General features: G+C 37.2%; 1 protein-coding gene across 1 annotated transcript in view; it reads left to right on the top strand.

Moving 5' to 3' along the window:
* The first annotated feature begins 3,770 nt into the window (after positions 1–3,770).
* LOC122815262 (extracellular calcium-sensing receptor-like) overlaps positions 3,771–22,193 on the top strand; it is a 128,518-nt gene continuing 110,095 nt past the window's right edge. The window contains exons 1-4 of the mRNA XM_044087618.1: positions 3,771–3,829; positions 11,171–11,233; positions 11,320–11,380; positions 11,621–12,460. Of these exons, the coding sequence (XP_043943553.1) occupies positions 3,771–3,829; positions 11,171–11,233; positions 11,320–11,380; positions 11,621–12,460 (1,023 nt within the window). The remainder of the gene's footprint in view (positions 3,830–11,170; positions 11,234–11,319; positions 11,381–11,620; positions 12,461–22,193) is intronic.

Below are 22,193 nucleotides of genomic sequence, written 5' to 3'. Positions count from 1 at the left end.
GGCAGAGCCAGTGAGTTTTAAAATGCTGTTTGAGGTTTTTTTTAAAAAAGATATGTGGAAGAGATGGTAGAAAGCTCACTTGGCAGGCAGTTTCAGGCCTTTCCAACTGTATTAGTAAAAAGAGAGTCTCCAGCTTTGTTTTTAAATTTAATAGTGGAAACTAGAAGTTTATCAGCTGAGCGAAGAGTGGTAAGATTTTTGGAAGGGGTAGTAAGATTAGTGAGGATTGGGATATTATTAGGGTGGAAGAGTATCTTTTGGGTTATAGTAAGTTGATGATAGAGTAGTTGGTGTTGCAGTTCTAGCCATCCCAGTTGTTTGAGGTTGAGACAGTGGTGTGTTCTAAAAGGGTTGCCAGTAGCAAATCTGGCTATGTTGTTGTAGCTATTGGCAAGTTTGTTAAGGTTGCTTTTGGAAAGGTTAGTGTAAATAGCAGAAGCATACAGTAGGGTAGAGATCAGATGACTTTGGGCTATTGTGGTTCTGGCTATAGTTGTAAGGAAGGGTTTGAGTCTATACAGTGAACCTAGTTTTTTGTTAACAGATTTTACAGTATAGTTGATGTGGTCATCATAACTAAGGTTGTTATCAATAGTTATGCCCAAGAGAAGGGTTGTGGTATCAGGGTTTATGGTGGTTCCATTGTTTGAGGTTATAGTGAAGTAAAATTGCGGTGATTTACAAGTGGGAGTAAAGAGTAATAATTTTGGTTTTTTTTGCATTTAGGAGGAGGCAGTGTTGCATGAACCAATTTTCAACGGTGTTAAATACAGACTGGGTAAGGGTGTGGAGTGTGGTTGGGGAATTGGCAGAGCAGATTAAAGTAGAGTTGTCAGCATACTGAATGCAGGTGGCTTGAGGAATTGTAGTGTTTAGGTCGTTGATAAATGATGAGAAGAGAAGAGGGCCTAGTATGGAACCTTGAGGTACTCCTAGGTTTACGGGGAGGGAAGTTAACAGCATATTGTCCCAGAGGACTGCTTGATGACAGTTTTCTAGGTAGGATTTAAACCAGAGTAGTGCCTGTGTGTCTAGTGAGTGGGCTTTTAGTACCTCTAAAAGCAGATTGTGGTTGACCATATCGAAGGCTTTTGAAATGTCAATAAACAAAGCTGAGGAAAGGGTGTTTTTGTTTTGATTTTTGTTTATAGAGTCAGAAAAGGATAGCTGGGATGTTGATGTACTGTGGAATGGTCTGAAACCATGTTAGCAGTTGGCAAGTAAATTGTTGTGGAGAAGATGGTCAAGAAGTTGTAGGTGAATACATTTTTCCATTATTTTTGCTATAGGAGAGAGTAACGCGATTGGTCTAAAGTTGGAAATGTCAGTTGATGTGCCACCTTTGTGTAAAGGAATGATGTGAGATACCTTCCATATAAGGGGGATTTTACTTTCTGAAATGGTTCTATTGACAAGGATAGATATAGGGTAGGCAATGACTTTAGCTGCAATTTGCAGGTATTCTGCTGGTATACAGTCAGCAGAGGGGGTACATGGTTTGAGTTTTAGAAGGAGGTTACAAATGAGGGATGTAGGAACAGGTTGTATGTGAAAAGGAGGAGTTGAGTTTGTTGTAGCATTAGGTGGGAGGGAGCTGGTGGGAGATAGAGAGTTTGCTAGAGTTTGTATGGCTTCGATAAAATAGGTGTTAAAGGATTCAGCTATTAGTTTAGGGTTATTTTGGGAAATTCCTGATGGTGTGGGAGACTTGGTGTGGCCTGGATTAAGTAGTTTGTTGATAGCTGACCAGAAATTTTGTGGTTTTTGATTGTGGGTTTATTGGAGGTGAAAGTAATAGTTTCTTTTGTCAAGGTGGATGTCTTTTTTTGTAGAATTTCTTAGTTGTTTAAAGTAAAGGTGGTCAGAAGGGCTTTTAGAGGCTCTCCACTTGGCCCAGATTTTATTTCTTAGGAGGATTTTTTGCCTAGTTTGTTTTGTGAGCCATGGGGCAGTTTTGGTCTTTGTTCTTGATGAACGATAGGGGGCATGGAGGTCTAGGATTTGAAGGAACTTAGTATTAAAGTAGGTGACTGCTTCATCAAGTTGAAGATGAAGCAGTGGAGACCAATCACAAGCCTTCAGTTCTGTTTGGAAGTTCTCAGGATGAAAGTTTTTTTTTGAGCATGAGGTTTTAAAAATAGTTGGATTAGGTCTATGAAGTTTTTGTTTAATTATATAGGTAAGAGCGTGGTCACTGATGTCAGGAAGGATTCCATGTTTATAAGTTGAGGGATGACTGTTAATGAGAATCCAGTCTAGTATGGTTTCCTTGCCACTTTGTTTATGGATTCTTGTAGGGGTGGTTATCATTTGTGAGAAACCATAAAGATTTATGTGGTTAGTGGGATTAGGGGACATACAAGTAGACCAGTCTATATTAAAGTCACCTAAGACAATGGTTTCCTGGGATAGATGTATAGATAGGCTACTAAGTAAATTCTCTAGATTACTGATATTGTTACCTGGAGGAAGGTAGGGACAGATTATGTAGATGGATTTATGGTTATTGATTTGAAGTTTGGCTGATAGGGTTTCTGTTGTGGAGTTTGTGGGTAGCGGGACATTGAAGGTAGATAGTTGGATTTCTGATTTATAGAATATGGCTACACCCCACCTTTTTTGGTGGTACGATCTTTTCTCAGGATGTTATATCCTGGGGGGTTATTTCATGATCTTTGGTTGAGGGTTTAAGCCAAGTTTCAGTAATACAGAGGATATCAAATTTGTGCACATCTAGAAGTGCATGAAGATGGGATATTTTGTTGTTGATGCTACAGATGTTAAGGTGAGCTATCAGAAGGGAGTTGGATGATCTTGTTGGGGTAGAAGTGGTGTAGGTTCTTTGGTTGAGGAGGTCACTGGGGGCTGTTGTATGTGGACCAGGGTTAGGATGGATATCACCATCTAATAGAGGATGTTGTAGGGGTATTTGTATTAGTTTTATGATTTTGAGGTAGTTATATGGGAGTTTCTTGTCAAGGAGGTAAGTGATATGGCTAGATCTGTGGTACTTAGGAAGGGTATAGCTAGAAGTAGAAATTATGTTAATGTGTTTTAGGGAATTTGTATGGGAGTCTGATTGGGTATGTTGGTAGTGGTGGTGGTGTTTTAGTAGAGTGTGATATTCCAGGAAGGTTAGTGAGAATGCTAGAGTAAGGACAGCTAGAATAGTGGGTAAGATTAGGAGGTATGTGTAAGTAGTGCTATGTTTAGAGGCCATTGGAGAGGAGGGGTAAAGTGTGGTATGAAGTGAAAGAAGGTATGTAGTATTGTGTAGGAGTATAGGGTATATGGAGCAGGGAAATAAAAGAGGTAGGAGAGGAAGGCCAAGAGAGTTCTGAGTGGTGGGGAGCTTAGAGGTGGAGTTAATTAGAAATGCTATTGGATTGCTGATAAAGGGTAGGTTAAGTGGAGATGGTATAATTAGTACTTAGAGATGAAAGAGGGTGGATGTGAGAGTTGTAGGGGTTAGAGTAGAATGAAGAAAGGAGTAAAGTTAGAGTGTTAGAAGGATAGAAATGTAAAGGGAAGTTAGGTGAAGTTAGTAAGTACAGCTGGTAGTAGTAGGTTGTTGAGTGGTGATTGGGAACTATCCAGGTGGGAAAAGTGATTAATTGGAAGTGTGTTGTGATAGGTGGTTGAGTAGCTGGGGGTGTGGTTATGTGGGTACAAAGTTAACTGTACTGGGGGTGGGTGGGAATTGGGGGTAGGGTAGGGAGTGGAGTGAGCCCGTAGGGCGAACGGAGCGGGCTGAGACAAGTAAGTGAAAAATGTTCAGCAGAAAACAATCTGTAAGCACCGACTCCCGTGGTACTTTCAGTTGGTACAGGTAAGTGAGGAGGCCAGGATGGAAGGTGGAGAATATGGAGGGGTAGCTACTTGCTATTAAAGAGGAGAGTAGCAGAAAGAGTGGTAGAGGAGTTAAAAAAACTATATGTTAACTGATCAAATCAACAAACTATGGCACATTGTATGCATTAGCATTCAATATAATATAACAAAACCCACTACACTAAATCTTACAAATTACACTTTTAACTCTTTTTATTTTACTTAACATTTTACTTAAGTTATTTGTTATTCTTTGAAAAAAACTAAAAAAAAAATTGAGCAGAAAATGCATTAAAATACTTTCACAGCAAGTGGCTCTATGACTGTGGCATTACTTCTAATTTTCTCCATCTCTAACAAGTTTCTTTACTCTAACTTCAAAATCATAATTTCTCCACTTTTTGTCTGCATTAATGTGGAATCTTTGTCCCTCTAGTATACCTTCTGCTGTTTCACACTAGTACCTGGTTGCACTTATGCATATATCTCACTGCTGCCAGTGGTTCTGCTTTATTTTTTGATCCAATAGCTCATATTTGCAAAGAAACTAAACATCACCACTCATTGACTGCCATTATATTTACCATCTTATAAAAGTGACAATTTCTTAATAATAATGTATTTAGAACTAGTATCTCTCTTATACAGCCCTGCTTGTGTTATCAGTTATCTGTTGAATGTATATGTAATGATTCTTAATATAATTTGTAAATACATTAAAGACTCTCTCTCTCTCTCTCTATATATATATATATATATATATATATATGGGTTACCTTTACTTGAGCGACAGACCACTCCATCGACACTCACTCCATTGATGCATCAAAACATCGACAATCTGATGGCCGATGTTACTCACATGATAAGGAACCATTTGGCCATCCACAAGTAAAAACCTACCATTACAACAATCACACACATGTGGGGGAGCTACACACCCCACACCCCCCTACATGTCTGGCTTCGCCCCCCACACCCCCATTACTTAATGGTTCCTTACCATATGAGCAACATCAGCCATCAGATTGTCGATGTTTTGAGGCGTTCATGGAGTGGTCTGTCGCTCAAATAAGGGTAACCCATTTGTATATATATATATATATATATATATATATATATATATATTGTTTGCTGCATAACAATAGTCAATTGTTTTACTGTTGCTGATTTGTTTCATCCTCAGAATATTTTATTTATTTTATTATTATTATAATTTGTATTATTATTATAATTTTATTAATATTTAATTGAGAATGTATCATACAGTTCTTTTGCAATGACTGTTAGAAGTTACAACAGTTGTATTGTAGAAATATTTTCCCCAGGTATCAGCTTAAAATGAGATCTGTCTATTTAGATTATCATGACTGAAAAATAGAAATAAATAAAAATAAATAAATGAGGAACCAATTAAACAAAAGAACTATACCACATAGCTTTGTGATACAAATGTGCTGTTCAGTTGCACATTCAGTAGCATGATTTTTAAATTTAGCTGACATTTTATGAGGTTTCTGTTGGTGTATTTATGATTAACATTAGCTGTTTTCCCACAGTTCTGCAAGTTGCTGTAAAAAATGCTAGATAACCCATGTAACGAACTAATGAAAAATGTAACTTATGCTTAGTTATCAATCTCTGCTGAATTATATAACTGCAGATGCTATTTGCTTGTTACATGTTAGACACATTTCCTCAATATGTACCAGATGTTTTGAAATGAGAACTGTAGTGTGGATACATTTTAGTTTGTTTAACTTAATAAAAAAAACAGATTTTTTAGATACAGTCTAGATTTACTGCCATGCTTGGCACACATATGTGTACCAAATGGTAACAACTTTTCAAAACACAGCCCTGATTTTACAAATACTACAATATCATGATTTCTAATCTTTAATTTATGTGTAACAGCATACACATTAGATCATACCGTTTTTCTTTGGTCACGGAATTTGCAACCAGAGAGATTAACCAGTCTCCAAAGTTATTACCAAACATATCCTTGGGATTCCATACTTATGACAGCTGTTATTCAGTAACCAGAGCATTAGAAGCAGCTGTATGGATGCTTTCTGGGAAAAACAAGTTCATCCCAAACTACTGCTGTCAGTCTTATCCATTGTTTTCTGCCATGGTAGGTGATGGAATGCCTGCCAGTGCTCTTGCAATGTCCAGAATTCTAGGTCTCTACAAAGTCCCTCAGGTAAGACTTCCAAGCTGATTAAACTTAATAAGCATGCATTTATGAGAATTTACAAACAGCTTTCATCCGTTTCCATAAACAGACTTCTTTACACCAGAATTCATACATGTGTAGTACATGGCCTGCTACAATTACTCCCTGAAAATGGTGAAAAAATGTTAAGCACTTTTTTGATGTAAGAAAGATGCTTAACAAATTTTGTTGAGGAACGTTGAGTGATGTTATGCTCTAATTTTTCAGTACAGTATAAACAACAGCCATCACACATTACAGCGGTGAGGTGAAATAGTTTCGATAGCTTATGCCACATTTTTTTATTTTCTTTATTTTTTCTGTCAGTACAGTCAGTATGTGTTGCGGCCTTTAAGTCTGCTAAGGAATTTAATCTACAGTTTGTTTTTGGCTTTTGTCTGTGAAGTAGTGGTTTGTTATAGATTTCAAAACTGTAAAACATTTTGTATTCCTATAGGTTATTTTTCCATTTTTTTTCTCTGTATCTCTTAGAATATCGGTGAAGCCAGTGCTGGGTGCACTATAAAGAACTCTTTGACAGCACTAAGTGTGTAACAGCCTTAAAACATTCAAAGCTCCTCCATTTTTCTTTTCTGGTTTCTGTCTCTGTAACTGGTAATTCAGTTGGCTTTATATAAATCTCCATATACTAAAAGGACTTTTGTTCTTATTGATAGCCTCCAAGTGTAAGGGACATGGAGGCTAGATTGGGTGTAAATTTTCAGTTTCCATCCAGTTGTCAACATTTTGTTTGAAGAGAGTCATGTATGTGGAGCCTATTCCATAGTTTGGGGATCCTTTGGGACACATATGTTTCCATCCAGCATGTTCTGTTTATGTCACAAGTGAAGTTCAGATCCCTGGATTTAGTTTTTCTATTGCTGTTTGTTGTGCACATGTGCAACAGATCCATCAGGGCTTGGTCTGATGAAGTCCTCTAAGCCTATAGTCTAACAGTTGGCTATTAACAAGCTGTTTCCTGTAGTCTAGCAGTACAAGGTTTGATTCCCTCAGACTTCATTGTCTAACTCTATGACTGTGAGCAAGTCACTTAACCAGATATCACTCCCAGATAGAGTTTTTCATGAAGATCAGTTTTCTACCCCAGAAAACAAATACAAATAAAATAAATAAATAAGCCAGGCAAAGATCCCCTGTCAGCAGTCTGTAGAAGACTGAATACAGTACAGTGACAGAGCATTTAGGTGATCAGTGTAGGACAAGGTGTTCATGCCCTGAATTCTGCTGGTGAGAAACCTTTGTGGGCATTACAACTGTTGCAAGAGGTCTGATAAGGGCCAAAGAGAGTTGTACTATAACTTCATTGGACCTGGATGCCATCCCCTTACCTATAAGTTGCGCAACATAAAAAGATTTTCTTAGCTATGTGTTGAGCAAAGGCCAGATTGCTGTCTACATGTGCTCCCAGATCCCTTACTACTGGGTTTACTCTTAAGGATGTTTTATCAAAGGCGTAATTAATGTGGGTTGACAGTTTCCCAAAGACATTTTAATGCATTTTTAGCACTGAGGTTTAGGCCATAGCTTTGGCACCAGTCATTTGACCATGTTAAACCCTTTTTCAAGGTGTTGGTGTCTTGGGGGGGGTCTATTATATCTTCCAATTTATAGTCATCTGCATACTTGGAAAGCCAGAGGCCTTGAACGTAAGCCTTCTCTTCTGAGAAGTAGATGTATATGTCAAACAGGAGAGGACCCAGCATGGTGTTCTGGAGTACTCCACTGATGAGCGGTCTGTTGGTGGAGGTGGTCTCACCAATCCTGAATCCTTTGGTCCTCATTGTGAGCCAGCCAGCAATCCAATGAGTTATGTAGGGATTAATGCCTATCTCAGACAGTCTGTCAAAAATGCCTGTGAGGGGTATCATATCAAATGCCTTGACCAGGTCAGGATTAACAGTATGCACTGTTTTATGCTCATTCATTGCTTTGGTGACCCTCTGAAAGAAGCTAAGCTGGTTTAGTAAACATGAACTTCCCTTAATAAAGTCAAAAAGGGATGGTTCCAGTCTTTGCAGGTTGCCAATGTCCTTGTTAATCATTTTCATGATAATTCATTCCATGGCATTGCATATTGAGTTATTAGACAGTTTGGTCTGTAGTTCACTGTGTTTGTTGATGGTCCATCCTTATGGGATGCAAATACTGTTGTGGTACTCCATTTACTTGTAACTTATCCTATTTCAAGGCTGCAGCTGAAGACTTCCTCAAGTGGTCCTCATAGGTTGTGTTTTAGACTGTTCAGGAGGTAACTGAAGATGTTGTCAGGACCCATGGAGGTGTAGGTCTTGGCTTTAGGGAGTGTCACTAATACCTGGTCTCTGCTATTAGTCGGGGAAGGTTTGTTGAGGGGTACTTCACCTGATGGAGCTGGGAGGAGTGGGAAGGAAAGTACTAGATAAATTTATCAGCCAGTAGATTTGCTATCTCAGTACCGTTCGCCATCAGTTCAACACAGTGCTTTGTGTTATCTTTAAGGTTAGGTATGTAGTTGGATAAGGCCTTGTGATTGTCCCTAGCCGTCAAGACTATTCTGACCTCATACTTGGCCTTGTTGGACTTAAATAGATCTTAGTTTCTTGTTTAATTGTATAAGAGAGCACTTGTCTTTAAGGGAGTTGCTTTTCCTGATTTTGTTTTCTTCTTTTATTATATATCCTATTTAGGTGAGGATTACACCAGAAGGATTTGTTTTTAGTGTTTGCTTTTGGTTTATTTCTGGTAGGTACAGCAGCCTCTATGCAGCCATTCTCATGTTTGTATTGTGGCTCTGTGAATAATTCTGAATAGTTTCTGTGGTCTTGGGGTTTGGGGAGTGTTGCATTTTGACCAGCTGTCACTTAATAGGATATAATTTGCCTTAGAAGAGTTACTACCTGTTACTGTTTTAGCTGGATTTTCTGGGTTGACTTTTTTACTGCAAATGAGACAACTTTGTGATCTGCACTCATTAATGAGGACATGACATGAGGGGTGCAATGATCTCCCATGCTGGTGCGTACCAGATCCAGTATGTTTGATCCTCTAGGTAGAGTGTGCATTATCTGTTCCAGGGTGTTTCTGTTAATAAAGTCCAGGAAGCATTGTGCCTAAGAGTTTGAGGCAGTGTAATTTTCCCAGTCTATAGAGGGGTAAAGTAACCTATGAATAGGGTGTTTGGTTGGACAGTGAGCACCTCTAGTAGGTTTAGGTAAGAGTCATGAGATTATAAGGACATAGCTGGTGGTGAGCTGTAACTAGCCAAGATATGGTGAGGGACCTTAAATATGGTGACTTGCACATACTGAGCTTTATGGTATCATCCTGTTTAATTAACCTGCAGATATGTTTGTTGCTAACGTACATTAAGACACCTTTAGCCCTAGTCTGTGCTGTTGTTGGTTTAGATTTGAGGAGGGAACTGCAGCCTTGCCCTACCAGACTACTTTCTTTGGCTTTAGTCCAAGTCTCATTAATGGCACAGATGTGTACATGCTCTAGAGTGCGGAGGGCTTGAAGTATGTGGAGTTTTTTGTTTGGGGTCCTAGCACTGAGCAGTTACAACTTAAGGTTGCTTGCAGACTTTTACATACAGGCATGAAGTTTATCTGTCAAGCTTTTACAAGATATAGCTACTGTCTGCAAGTACTGTCTTCTCAGAAAGGTATTAAAATATTTCTTAACTTTTTGATTGACCAGTCCTGCAATGTAATGCACAAAGTGGGCATTAAATCTTAATATTTGTTATAGCAGGAGCGCTGCTGCTCCTTCTGTCATGACTCTATTTGTACATGCTGACAACATCCACATACAACATGGATGTTCATGACTGCACAGGGATACCATTATATAGGTAGCTGAATCATGCTGCCATCTTGGCTGTATACACTTGCTAATTGTTTGTCTCACTTGCATGCACACTTCATTTGTATTTACTTACATGCTCATTTACATGTGCAGCATATTGAGCAATTATGATTCTTTTAGGTATATTTTGAATCTTCCATACCAAAAAACATGCATACAAAATAATTTAAATATCCTTCTTTCTTAATCACATGATCACACACACCGAATTGACCAATGAATGCTCATTAGAAGCAGGTGAAAAATAAGTCAATATCTAAAAAAAATATATATACATAAAAAGGTATATAAAATAAGATATAAAAATGTACATATTAATACAAATGTAAATACCTGAACATTTAAACTTTATAGAATTTCAACCTTAACACACTTCCGATGGTAATACGCTCATTGCGCCTTAGGGGACCATAGGCATTTAGTCTGAATTGCCAAAGCAGCTCTTGACACTCTAAAAGGTTCTCCCAAAGCTCACCCCGTGGAGTCTTAGAAACAAAATCCAACCCCCTTCCCAAAAAAAATAAATAATGGCTAGAATTATTATTAATATGTTTAGCAAGGAAGCTACTACATTTATTTTTCCTAATGTCAAGGGAATTTTCACAAATACAATCCCTGATTTTTCTCTGGGTTTTCCTAAAATAATTGAGGTATCTCTTCAAGCTACATCCAAGAATACTGCAGGCAAAACTATGTGCTATAGAAACAATTTCTTTGATGTTTTGTAGCAGTCATAAATGTGGTATGCTTTTGACTTTTTTTCTACTCTTATTTTAGTATTGCTCTTTTTGATGATAATCAAAAAAAGAGCTCCACGTGCGGACTAGAAATATGAAATATTTTATAAATACAGTGTTCACCACTTTTGTCCAATGTTTTCCAGGATTTCATTAGAACATTGCACATTTCATTCGTGGAGGCTATAGCAAATGTTGTCATAGTAAGACCTTGTCACTGACTGTCTGAGAAGTGGGATCTATGATATCATTTAGATTTTTTTTTTTTGCAGTGCTGGCATATTTTTAAAATACTTTACTTGTCTAATAATAAGGTATACATCTTCATGATGTCTAGATAAAAGGGGCTTTTTTGCATATCATTCTGCATATGTTTCTGTGGTTTCTTAGGGTGTTTTGGTTAGCCAATCTGTGCTTCTCTTTGGGGATTCATGGCTACCTGCTTTTGAAGCCATTAGAGGAAAGGTATATTAGTTTGTGAAAACCATCAGTGTTCCCTTTTATGTTGTAATAGGAGACAACAGTCTGTAAGTATATCTCTAGAAACAGCAAATTTCCAAGAACCCAAGAACAAGTTGTAAGTCTATCATGTACATACCATATGGGTGTGCAAGGCTGCAAACTTTAATGACGTTTTGGATTATTGTTTTGCATTGTTTGCAGATTCATTGTTGTCAGTTTAGAAAGTACAGAAGACGAAAATGAGAAAGCTAAAGCAGAAATGGTAGTGTGAGTTTAACATAAATGCCTTCATAGGGTTAGTGCTTCACCAGTATACACCAGCTTAATATATTTAAAAATTGTTATTAACAACCTTAGCACAGCTATCGAATTTGGGGAAATGAGAAAGTAAAAGGAAGGTGGAATATACTGCACTCTGTGTGTTGATTTATGCAGATTTATACTAATGTTTTATTCTTCAGATAACCTGCATAAGCTCCTGTTCTTTATTATGCTTTTACAGGTCAACCATGCAACAACACTTCCTCTAACTAGTGACAAAAGCCAGGGCCCATCATTCCTCAGCATTCTAGCTAGTTTTAAATTTCAGTCCATTGGCATAGCTCGTTTGCTAATCCATTTTGGTTGGACATGGGTGGGCTTCATAGCCTCAGACAATGACTATGGTTTAGAAGGTATCCAAAATTTTAAGAATGAGTTTCTCAAGGCTGGTGGATGCATTGCATTCTCGGAAATAATTCCAGCACAAAACTATGAGAAAAAGATGAATCAAGCTGCTGAGATGATTAAGGCATCTACTGCATCAGTGGTTGTTCTTTACCTAACCACAGAAAAAATGAACCCATTAATGGAGACAATATATTTACATGGAATAAGTGGAAAAGTATGGATTGTTACTTGTCCTTGGCCCAGCGGTGAAGACTTTAATAATCAACATATTCGAATTGTAGCTAATGGTACCATTGGATTTTCAATCCATGCGGGTCCAATTGATGGCTTCAAGGAATTTCTCCTTAGTATTCAACCTTCAAAATCACCAGATGATATTTTCATAAAAGAATTCTGGGAGCAAGCATTTGGGTGCAGGTGGCCAGAAAATGCCATTGGTGAGAGAAAAGAAAACAGAACAACAAACACGCCCCCATTCTGTACAGGCAGTGAACGGTTAGAGACAATCAATAGTTCCATATATGATGTTTATAACTTCAGGTATAGCTACAATGTGTATAATATTTTATATTCCCTGGCTTATGGGCTTCACGATCTGCTTTCCTGTAAATCAGCTGAAGGACCATTTAGCAATGGATCTTGTCCAAAGGTTCCATATTTTCATCCGTGGCAGGTAAGGACAAACCCACATTCAGTTATTTTACTTTTAAAACGGCATGCTCGTATTACTAGTCTATCATGATGGCAGCCTGCGTACTGATAAATGTTGGTTATAAATGGAACATGACAAATATAGTCAGATGGCTGCTTTTTATTGAGGAATATATAGGATGTAGCAGAGTCTGTTAAACTCCAATATGAAATCTTTTTGTAGTCATCAGTCTTATTTCATCAGTAGTTACTAACATCTTCTGGATATCAGCAGGCTCACCATATTTACTATTCCATCTTCATTTCTTTGCATGAAAACTTAACAAATCTCCAAGTATAGATATTCTTTAACAGATCTCAGATAATTCATACAACACAACACCTGCTATAATACAGCAGGTTTTGTATTTTTTTTCTACAAACAATTTTCCCTCACCATGTTCTCATTATGCAATATTGCTGTGATTTACAGATAAAATAGCTGTTCATTTTGTACTCTACACTGTTTGTTTATTGCAAATAATTTGCCTAGTACATATTCATATGCTTATTTAGAAAGGGAGAAGACCATCTAACTCAAAAAGCCAAATCATCAATTTCCCCTCACTAAGTCTGCCATTTATTAAATATCAGGAATAAAATGACAGCAGAGAAGAGTTGGTTTCCTTCATGAATTTCTGTTTAAGGAGTTTTGATTGATACTGATGTGTTAAAAAAGCAGCTCAATGCTTGGTTCTAGATAGTTGCCTCTTATCAAGACTGCTGTCAGTTACAAAGACTTAACGCCTAGAAATAATATTTTTGTATGTAGATGTAAATTTATCCAAAGTTGAGTTATTTAAACTAGCAAATTTAGTATGCTATGTAATGAGAAATATATAAGAATGAGACAGAGTACTTATGTGTGTCTGTGTGTATGCATGTGCATTTGGGTGTGTGAGATAGTGAAAGCAGATCTGCATACACACACACACACACACACACACACACACACACACACACACACACACACACACACACACACACACACACACACACACACACACACACACACACACACACACACACACACACACACACACATAGGTTCATAGGTAGGTACTAGGCTATTGGCCCTAGGGCCTAAGTAAGTCTAGGCAAAAAGGTAACCTGGCTTTCTCCACCCAAGAAAATTATTTTCCTGTGCCCCTGTCGAGCAGAGCCACAGAAGTAATCGCCGGGGTGAATTTCCTATCTCCCATCCAATCATCAAGATTTGTCTTGAAGAGTGCTAATGAGGAGCTTGGTTTGATATAGATAGGTAGTTTGTTCCCGAGTATGGGAAGTCTCTAGGACAGGAATCTATCCCTCCAACATGTTCTGTTTATTGTGGTGACAAGGATTAGGTCCCTAGAGTGTGGATTGGGATTTCTTTAAGTGGAGCATGTCCAACATTTCTGAGTTTGACATAGCTTTGTATGTTAGGCAGAGATCGCTTCTGAGTAGGTGATATGTGATGGAGTAAAGCTGGAGTTTTTTGAGACAGTCTGCATAGGGCATCTGTTTGTGGCCGGTAATTCTCTTTGTGAGGTATTTCTGCAGCCTTTCTAGTTGTTATAGATGTCTTGTGAGGTACAAACCAAAAGGGGCGTTGTACTCTATAATGGGTCTAATGAGTGACGAGTAGAACAATGATCTCTTTTTTCCTGGATGAGAAACCTTTTGTGATGAGGTATGCCACATAGAAGGATTTCCTGACTACTGTGGGGATGTGAATATCAAAGGAGAGACTACTGTCAACCTGTGTCCCAAGGTCTCTTATCACACTTTCAGTGTTAAGTAGACTACCACCTATGTGGTATTTCATGGGTACAGAGTTTTTACTAAAAGGGATGACAGTGCACTTTTTTGGCATTGAGCTTGGGCTTTGATACCAGGCATCTGTCTCAGTGAGGCCCTTTTGTACAATGTCCACATTGTTAGGAGTTTTGATTATGGCTCCTAGTTTTCAATCATCTCCGAACTTCACTAGCCAAAGACCTTCTGTGTTAGCTTGTACTTCTGAGAAGTAGATGCCAAACAGGAGAGGACCCAGGACTGAACCCTGTGGTACTCCACTTGCCACTGGTTTGAATTCAGATTTGTAGTCTGCTGCTTTCACAATGTGGGTTCTGTCAGTGAGCCAGTTGGCAACCCATCTTGTGACATAGGGATTTATACCTAGTTTAGTGAGTTTATCTATAATGCCAGAGTGGTGGATAGTGTCAAAAGCCTTGGCGAGATCTAGATAGGCTGTATGAACCACCTTACCCTCATCTACGGCTTTGGTGACCACATCAAAGAAGTCTATCAGGTTTAGGAGGCATAATCTGCCTTTTAGAAACCCAAACTGGGTGGGGTCCAGGGTTTGGAGATTACCAATGTCTTTGTGTATAAGATCCATGATGATACATTCCATAGCCTTGCAGACCGGGCTCATCAAGCTAATGGGGTGATAGTTCCCAGGGACCGTGGTGACTCCCCCTTTGTGGAGCGGGGTAACCATCGCTGTGCACCACTCTGTGGGCACAAAGCCTGAGGTGAGGCTATGATTGAATATGGTGCTTAGGTGGGGTCAGTTCATTCTGTAGTTCATGTAGAATGCAGCCTGGCATGTTGTCAGGTCCCATGGATGCTGTGTTCTTGGCTTTGGAGAGTGTGATTTTTACCTGTGCAGCCATGATTACAGGAACATTGCATTCTTCCACTAGAGAGATGGGCCCTTTAGGAGGTGAGAGGGGGGTAAAGTTAGCACTGAACCTATCTGCCAGGATGTTAGCAATATCAGTTGGTTCTGTATATTTAGTGCCATTGTGCTGTAACTCAGAGCAGATCTGAGTGCTGCCACTGAGATTCTTGACATAGCACACACACACACACACACACACACACACACACACACACACACACACACACACACACACACACACACACACACTATGAACATGATCAGATATGCTCTGACACACATACAACATCTAATGTTTGAGGAGATAAGCTGCATGTAGAATTCAAATGCAGGCATGGGCACAGTGACTCAGGAGTAAGATCAGTTTCACACAGTTCAGTTCAGTTCTGATTTACCAATACAAATATTTCTCTAGGTACTCCAGTTTCCTCCTACTCCTAAAAATATGGTGATTGACTGGCTATGTGAAGTTGTCCATATCTGTTGTATTTAGCCTTGTTCTTATGGCTGGTGTTAAAGACAAAATTGATGTAGACCATCTATGAGTCTTATAAATAAAAGTTAGAATGATAGACAGATAGACAGATATACAGACAGATGGATAAATATATAGATAGATAAATAAATTGACAGATAGACAGACAGATAGACAAATATACAGATAGACAGATAAATATTCAGACATACAGATAGGCAGATAGATAAAGAGATAGCTAGGTAGACAGACAGATAGACAGACAGGTAGATAGATAGATATATATATAGATAGATAGATAGATAGATAGATAGATAGATAGATAGATAGATAGATAGACATACATACAGATAGATAGGTAGAAAGACAGACAGAAAGTCCCTGGGGTGACTACGAATAAGACAGCTCACAGCATGGGTAGAAGTTTTGAGTTTACAATAAGCAGTGGCGAGGTTTGTGGAGCATGTTAAACAGTCACAAAATAATAACGTAATAATAAGTCAGCAGAAAAAAGTAAGTAAATATTTGGAAAACTGGAAGTTGTCCTGCTCTGTAAAAATGTAGTGGTGCCCTATTTTGGTAAGGGAACCAAAATAGCATATTCTGTTCAGAAGTATTTGACATGCAAGCCTGTTATGATGGGATGCAGAAAACATTAATAATAGGAGGCAATATTCCAGTTGTGAATTAAAAAAATCCTTCCAAGTATAAATTATTACCTAGAATGAAAGAAAGTTGCATATATTGTAGGCTAACACAAAACATTCAGAGTTTTTTGTCTAGAATATCAATATGATAAGCTAATGTTAGAGGTCTAACCAAACTACAACATAGCCAGATTTTTGTTAATTTGGATAAGCAGCTTAGAAAGATGAATAATAAAACAAAAAAATATATATAAAGAGCCAAGGTTAGCATAAATACAAATACAGTATTATCTGCAAGGCTGAATATCTTACTAAGCCTGAAAAATGGTATTAAATAAATAAAACCTCAGAATTGCCAAGGAGTATAAGAACAGTTGTCTACATTTTCTTACAGCATATTAGACCAATGCCAAAGTTACAAAGAGTTAAAGTTTTGTACAAAAATTAATTTTATTTGTTTATGACTTTGAATAGTTTTTCATGAACAAGATTGTCTCTATATAAGAAAAAAATGCAATTCAGAACAGGGGCCCTTTAATGGAATGATAAAAGCAGAAAAGAGATTAGAAATGCATAGCACATCTTGATATTCTCCTCCTCAAACAGAAGAGGGGTTATGAAAAAACAAGTTTGTCATTTTGCACATAAAATGGATTAGGAGAGGCATGCAATTCCACCCTTAATATCAGTTTCTGTGAACAGCCTGGAGCACTGCATACTCTGTAACATTAACAGCTAATAAGTGTGTTCCATGAGTGGGCTATTAACTGGATGGTCTGGGATAAAAGGAGTGGTAATACCATAGCTTACTAGACATCAGATATTTTCCTGAACCACTAAATATAGTAACCACATTGCATACTTCCCTTGTTTTAAGAACTCTATGACAGTAACTGTTTAGCAGCAACTTATTCTGTTCTGCAGCTCAAACAGAGTCTTTTACTTGCACTCTTGGTGGGACTCTGTAACTAGATCCCCTCCTCCTCCTCATTTGGCGTAAGGTCTCTCATATGATTTGAATGCTAAAATCCCAACCAAAAACACATCCTCACTGGAAGTTATTCTTTTCCTGGTTGCAATTCTAGTTAGGGTTTGATAAGTGAAATACAATAAGGAAACACATCTACTTCCTCAGGCATAGTAGGACTAACAATTTTATTGGGATTAAATCTCAAAGCTTTGGAAAGGCACTAACTGGTATTGTTTTAAGGCACTACCTGCTATCTGTAGCTGATTAGCAGTTTTATTTTACTTACGGATTAGGAGACAGCTTTATTTTTCTCTCTTCTGGTACATCGGTCATATGGTTTCCCTCTCCATTCACCCTCACTATGCTTGGGCTCAATCCTCTCATCTACTCAACCCCCAAATTCCACCCACCCTCACTACTCTTACACTTATACTTACATAACTCCACCCTCCTCTACATATAATCAATCAGATTTTCTCCCAATCACCCTACCTATGTAACACCACCCATACCATACAAAAATTTCCAATACCCTCACTAACCAATTTCACTACCTACATACTCCACACCAGAAATGCTACAAATTGCCCCTCTTACACCTAACCCCCCAAACATGCACTATCATCTAACTATGTTACTATTAACCACATTAACTGCCCTGTTATTAATACTTACACATGCAATATCACTTCCACATTTTACCCTACACATTTTCCTAATCGGTTACCATGGCTACCATCTACCTGTTACATCATGATAGCCTTGCAAATATCTCCCCACAGATACTTGTCTATAACTTACCCTATTACTACTCCATTGTATATTAACCGGTTGTATCTCTGAGACACTACTAAACTGAATGATTTCTTGATACTAAGTGTAACTGTCAAAATATGTGTTACTAACTGATCCTGTTAGCTATATTACTAACTTGAACTTTGATAATATGCTTTTATGGGATTTATTATTATCATTTCTTGCTTGTTTCACTATTGTTTAAAATACTGACAGTTATGTTGTTATGTGAAACTTTTCTCCCCAGGCCTCATCTGAAAATGGGCAGATTTGCCAAGTCAGACTTCCCCACTAAACAAATGTTAAATAAATAAATAAATAAATAAATAAATAAACAAACAAACAAATAAATAAACAAATATTATTCAGCTCCAAAACTCCTATGCATAGAATAGAGTAAACCTTCCTTCATCACCACAATATTTACCTACCCTAAAAGATTAAAGACACCATTTTCATATCTAATCTCTTTATCACTGCAGTGTGGCAACATTCACCCCAACCCAGGACCTAATACTAACAAAAACAACAGGACAGCCTCAAAAAAACTGAATATTATCACCCATAACATTAGAAGCTTATGTAACAAAACATCCCCCATGCATGCCTGGATAGGTCAATACAAACCTGTCATTCTAGCCCTAACAGAAACTTGGCTAAAGCCTGACATAAAAGACTCTAAACTGATGCCTCTTAATTGCAACATAAAACAAGTAATCTCCGTGGTATCCCCAAAGTCTCAAAACAACCCACTAAAGTGTGGTGGGTCTAAAACCAAAGCAGTGTAAGAAATTTCTCTGTGTGGAAGATTTTCGGTCCATATGTTTCTAGTTAATCACTGTATATTAATCAGATCAGACAATAGTAGTAGAAGTAGCGAACTTAAACTTGTCTTAAGTCGAAGCAAAACAAAACATAATAATAGAAAATATATAATTGTACAGCATTACTAAGTATTTGAAAGTAATCCAAGCAAGGCAGGCAGTCTGTTTCCAGTCAAAAATCCTTTATTAAGTACACAGACAAGCGATCGAAGTAAAACAAATATAGAGTAATAATTTCCTCACAAGCTTTCTAAAATATATATATATATATATATATATATATATATATATATATTTTATTTTTTTTTTATCAGGCATGGGAGTGGTTTATTGTGCTGTAAAACAAAGTGTTATTGGTACACATGTTAAATTCACATCCCTTCCCCCATCGGTGTGACATTCGAGCTGGTCCTGCACTACTTAGTAGCTGTCATAATAATATATAACTCTTATGTACTTTAAATAAAATTTATAATGCTGTGATACCTCTTATTTAACCAGATTATTAAGTAGATTATTAAGTCTGTGATTTTATCCAAGACAATATAATGCATGGCTGGAAATATATCAACCTTAGTTCATCAGGCAATTAAATCATTTATTGATGACATTTTTATTGTGTGGGAAGGTGACACCTTGCAGCTTGGAGATTTTATCACTTACCTCAATCAAACAACCCCCTTCCTGAAATTTATCTCTTCCCATAGCTGTACTTCAACCACTTTCTTAGATATGCAGATTTCCAAGGACACCAACAATAACAGAATCACCACTGATCTATACAGAAAACCAACGAGGGTTAACTTATTACTCCACAGTAAAGGTCTACATCCTACAAAAAACAAGTATAATGTAGTGAAGTCCCAAGGCTATAGATTAGCTCGAATCACCACAGAGATGGAACCATTTTTGAGAAACCTAAACAACTTAGTGAATGATTTTCTAGTGAGAGGGTATGAAAGTCAGATGTTAAAAAACATCCTGGAACCCATTATAGAACTGAAAAGGACTGAAGCACCTTCACTCAACCTCCCCAGTAGAAAAATGTTAAGTAATTCCACAGAGAATAACAAATGCAAAAATTGCTGCATCCTGACATACACTTTGGATTATCACAGTATCAAAAATATTATTGAAGAAAACTTGGACATTGTCACAGGAAACCCATTTCTGGTTAACATCTTAGGTGAAGCCCCATCATTTGTTTATAGGAAGGCCAGGAACATTAGAAGTTTTGTTGAATTTAAACCTAGACCATATGAGTAAAGCACTAAAAGATATGAAACTAATTGTACATTTTGTATATTTATACAGCAAGGTGATAGTTTTGATTGCCCTTATTTAAAGAAGATCATTAAAACCAGTGCAGGGGGGTGACTGTAACACTACAAAAGTAATTTACAGGGCACAATGCAATGAATGTGATGCATTCTATGTGGGCAAGACGGTAAATAAACTCAAGTGTAGGATTTCATGTCATCTGTCAGAAATCCGCTCTGGATATAAAAATAATGCACTACCCAAACACCTTTCTCTTCATAAAAGACACACAGGTTTTAAGTTCCAGATCTTGGATCGCATAGACATGAGTGATCTTGAAGGAGACATCCCGAGTATTCTGGAGAAACATGAACTCATGTGGCAATTAAAGCTGAACTCTTTTAGGAAACCTGGACTAAACTACTACTGTTCAATTAAAAGGGCACTGGAACTTAAAACATTGCCACATTGTTTACCTGACTAAATGTATTTTATTTTATTTTACTCTACCAGTTGGATTTAAATACCTTTTTAAATCAGTTGTAATTTAAGTGTATATTTTGTTTCCATCATCATACATACATTTTTTCTTGTTTTTATTTTTTTTCTGGTTATTTTTTCCACTTTATTCAAAATGATGTGTAATAAAAATACTAACTAATTATACAATTATATATATTTTTATAGATTGTTTTTAGGTTTCTTGTACACAGACCTGAAGAAGTCTAGAAGGATGAAAGCAATCTTTGTTAACAATAAGTTAGGAAAACAGAAATTGATTTTTACATGCAAAATATATATGTATATATTTATATATATTTTTTGATTGCCAAATGAACTAAGGTTGATATATTTCCAGCCATGTAGTATATTGTCGGATAAAATCACAGACTTAATAATCTACTTAATAATCTGGTTAAATAAGAGGTACCACATCATTATAAATTTTATTTAAAGTACATAAGGATTATATATTATTATGACAGCTACTAAGTAGGGCAGGACCAGCTTGAATGTCACACTGATGGGGGAAGGGATGTGAATTTAACATGTGTACCAATAACACTTTATTTTACAGCACAATAAATCACTCCCATGCCTGATATTTAGAAAGCTTGTGAGGAAATTATTACTCTATTTTTGTTTTACTTGGATCATTTGTCTGTGTACTTAATAAAGGATTTTCGACTGGAAACAGACTGCCTGCCTTGCTTGGATTACTTTTGAATACTTAGTAATGCTGTACATATTACTTTCGAATACTTAGCAATGTTGTACAATTATATATTTTCTATTATTATTTTTTGTTTTGTTTTGACTTAAGACGAGTTTAAGTTCACTACTTCTACTACTATTGTCTGATCTGATTAATATACAGTGATTAACTAGAAATATATATGGACAGAAAATCTTCCACACAGAGAAGTTTCTTACACTGTTTTAATTGCAACATAATTACACTAGACAGAAACCATAAGAGAGGCAGAGGTGTAACACTACTCTACCCTGTTACCATTAATATTACACCATATACTACATGAACTTTTTCTACAGCAGAAGTGTTCATATCCTTCCTAAGTCTTACTAATACCAAACAAATCTGCATCATTGTAGTCTGCATTCCCCAGGACAAAATAGTCCCATCCTAGAAGACATTCTATCCTGGGCCACACAAACTATTAAATATGAAACTATTAATTTAGGAGATGTCAACATAGACTGGCAATCTCTTACATCACAGCTTGCAACAAATATCATCAACCTTTACAGTTTCCCTCAACTCATTAACTGCCCTACTAGATACAATAAATACTAAACTCATCAACCTACTTTAGAATGGATTGTGGTATCACATTCTTCTAACTTTATAATCACCAGAAAAGTTCCAAACACCTTAAGTGACCACCTTCCTGCATTTGCCACTAGGGTTAACACACACAAACCTATAATTTACACCCTAAACTCTGTCTGCAACCTAATGAATTTCTGTATAGAAAAGTTCAGTGAACTACTTCATAAAACAAATCGGTCATCACTAAAATATCTGCCTTCAGATGATGCTGTGCTCTACAACAGC

This window comes from Protopterus annectens, chromosome 1.part1, assembly GCF_019279795.1.
Source record: "Protopterus annectens isolate FY-2018-M chromosome 1.part1, PAN1.0, whole genome shotgun sequence".
NCBI classification, from domain to species: domain Eukaryota; kingdom Metazoa; phylum Chordata; order Ceratodontiformes; family Protopteridae; genus Protopterus; species Protopterus annectens.
This window is presented reverse-complemented; position numbering and strand designations above follow the sequence as displayed.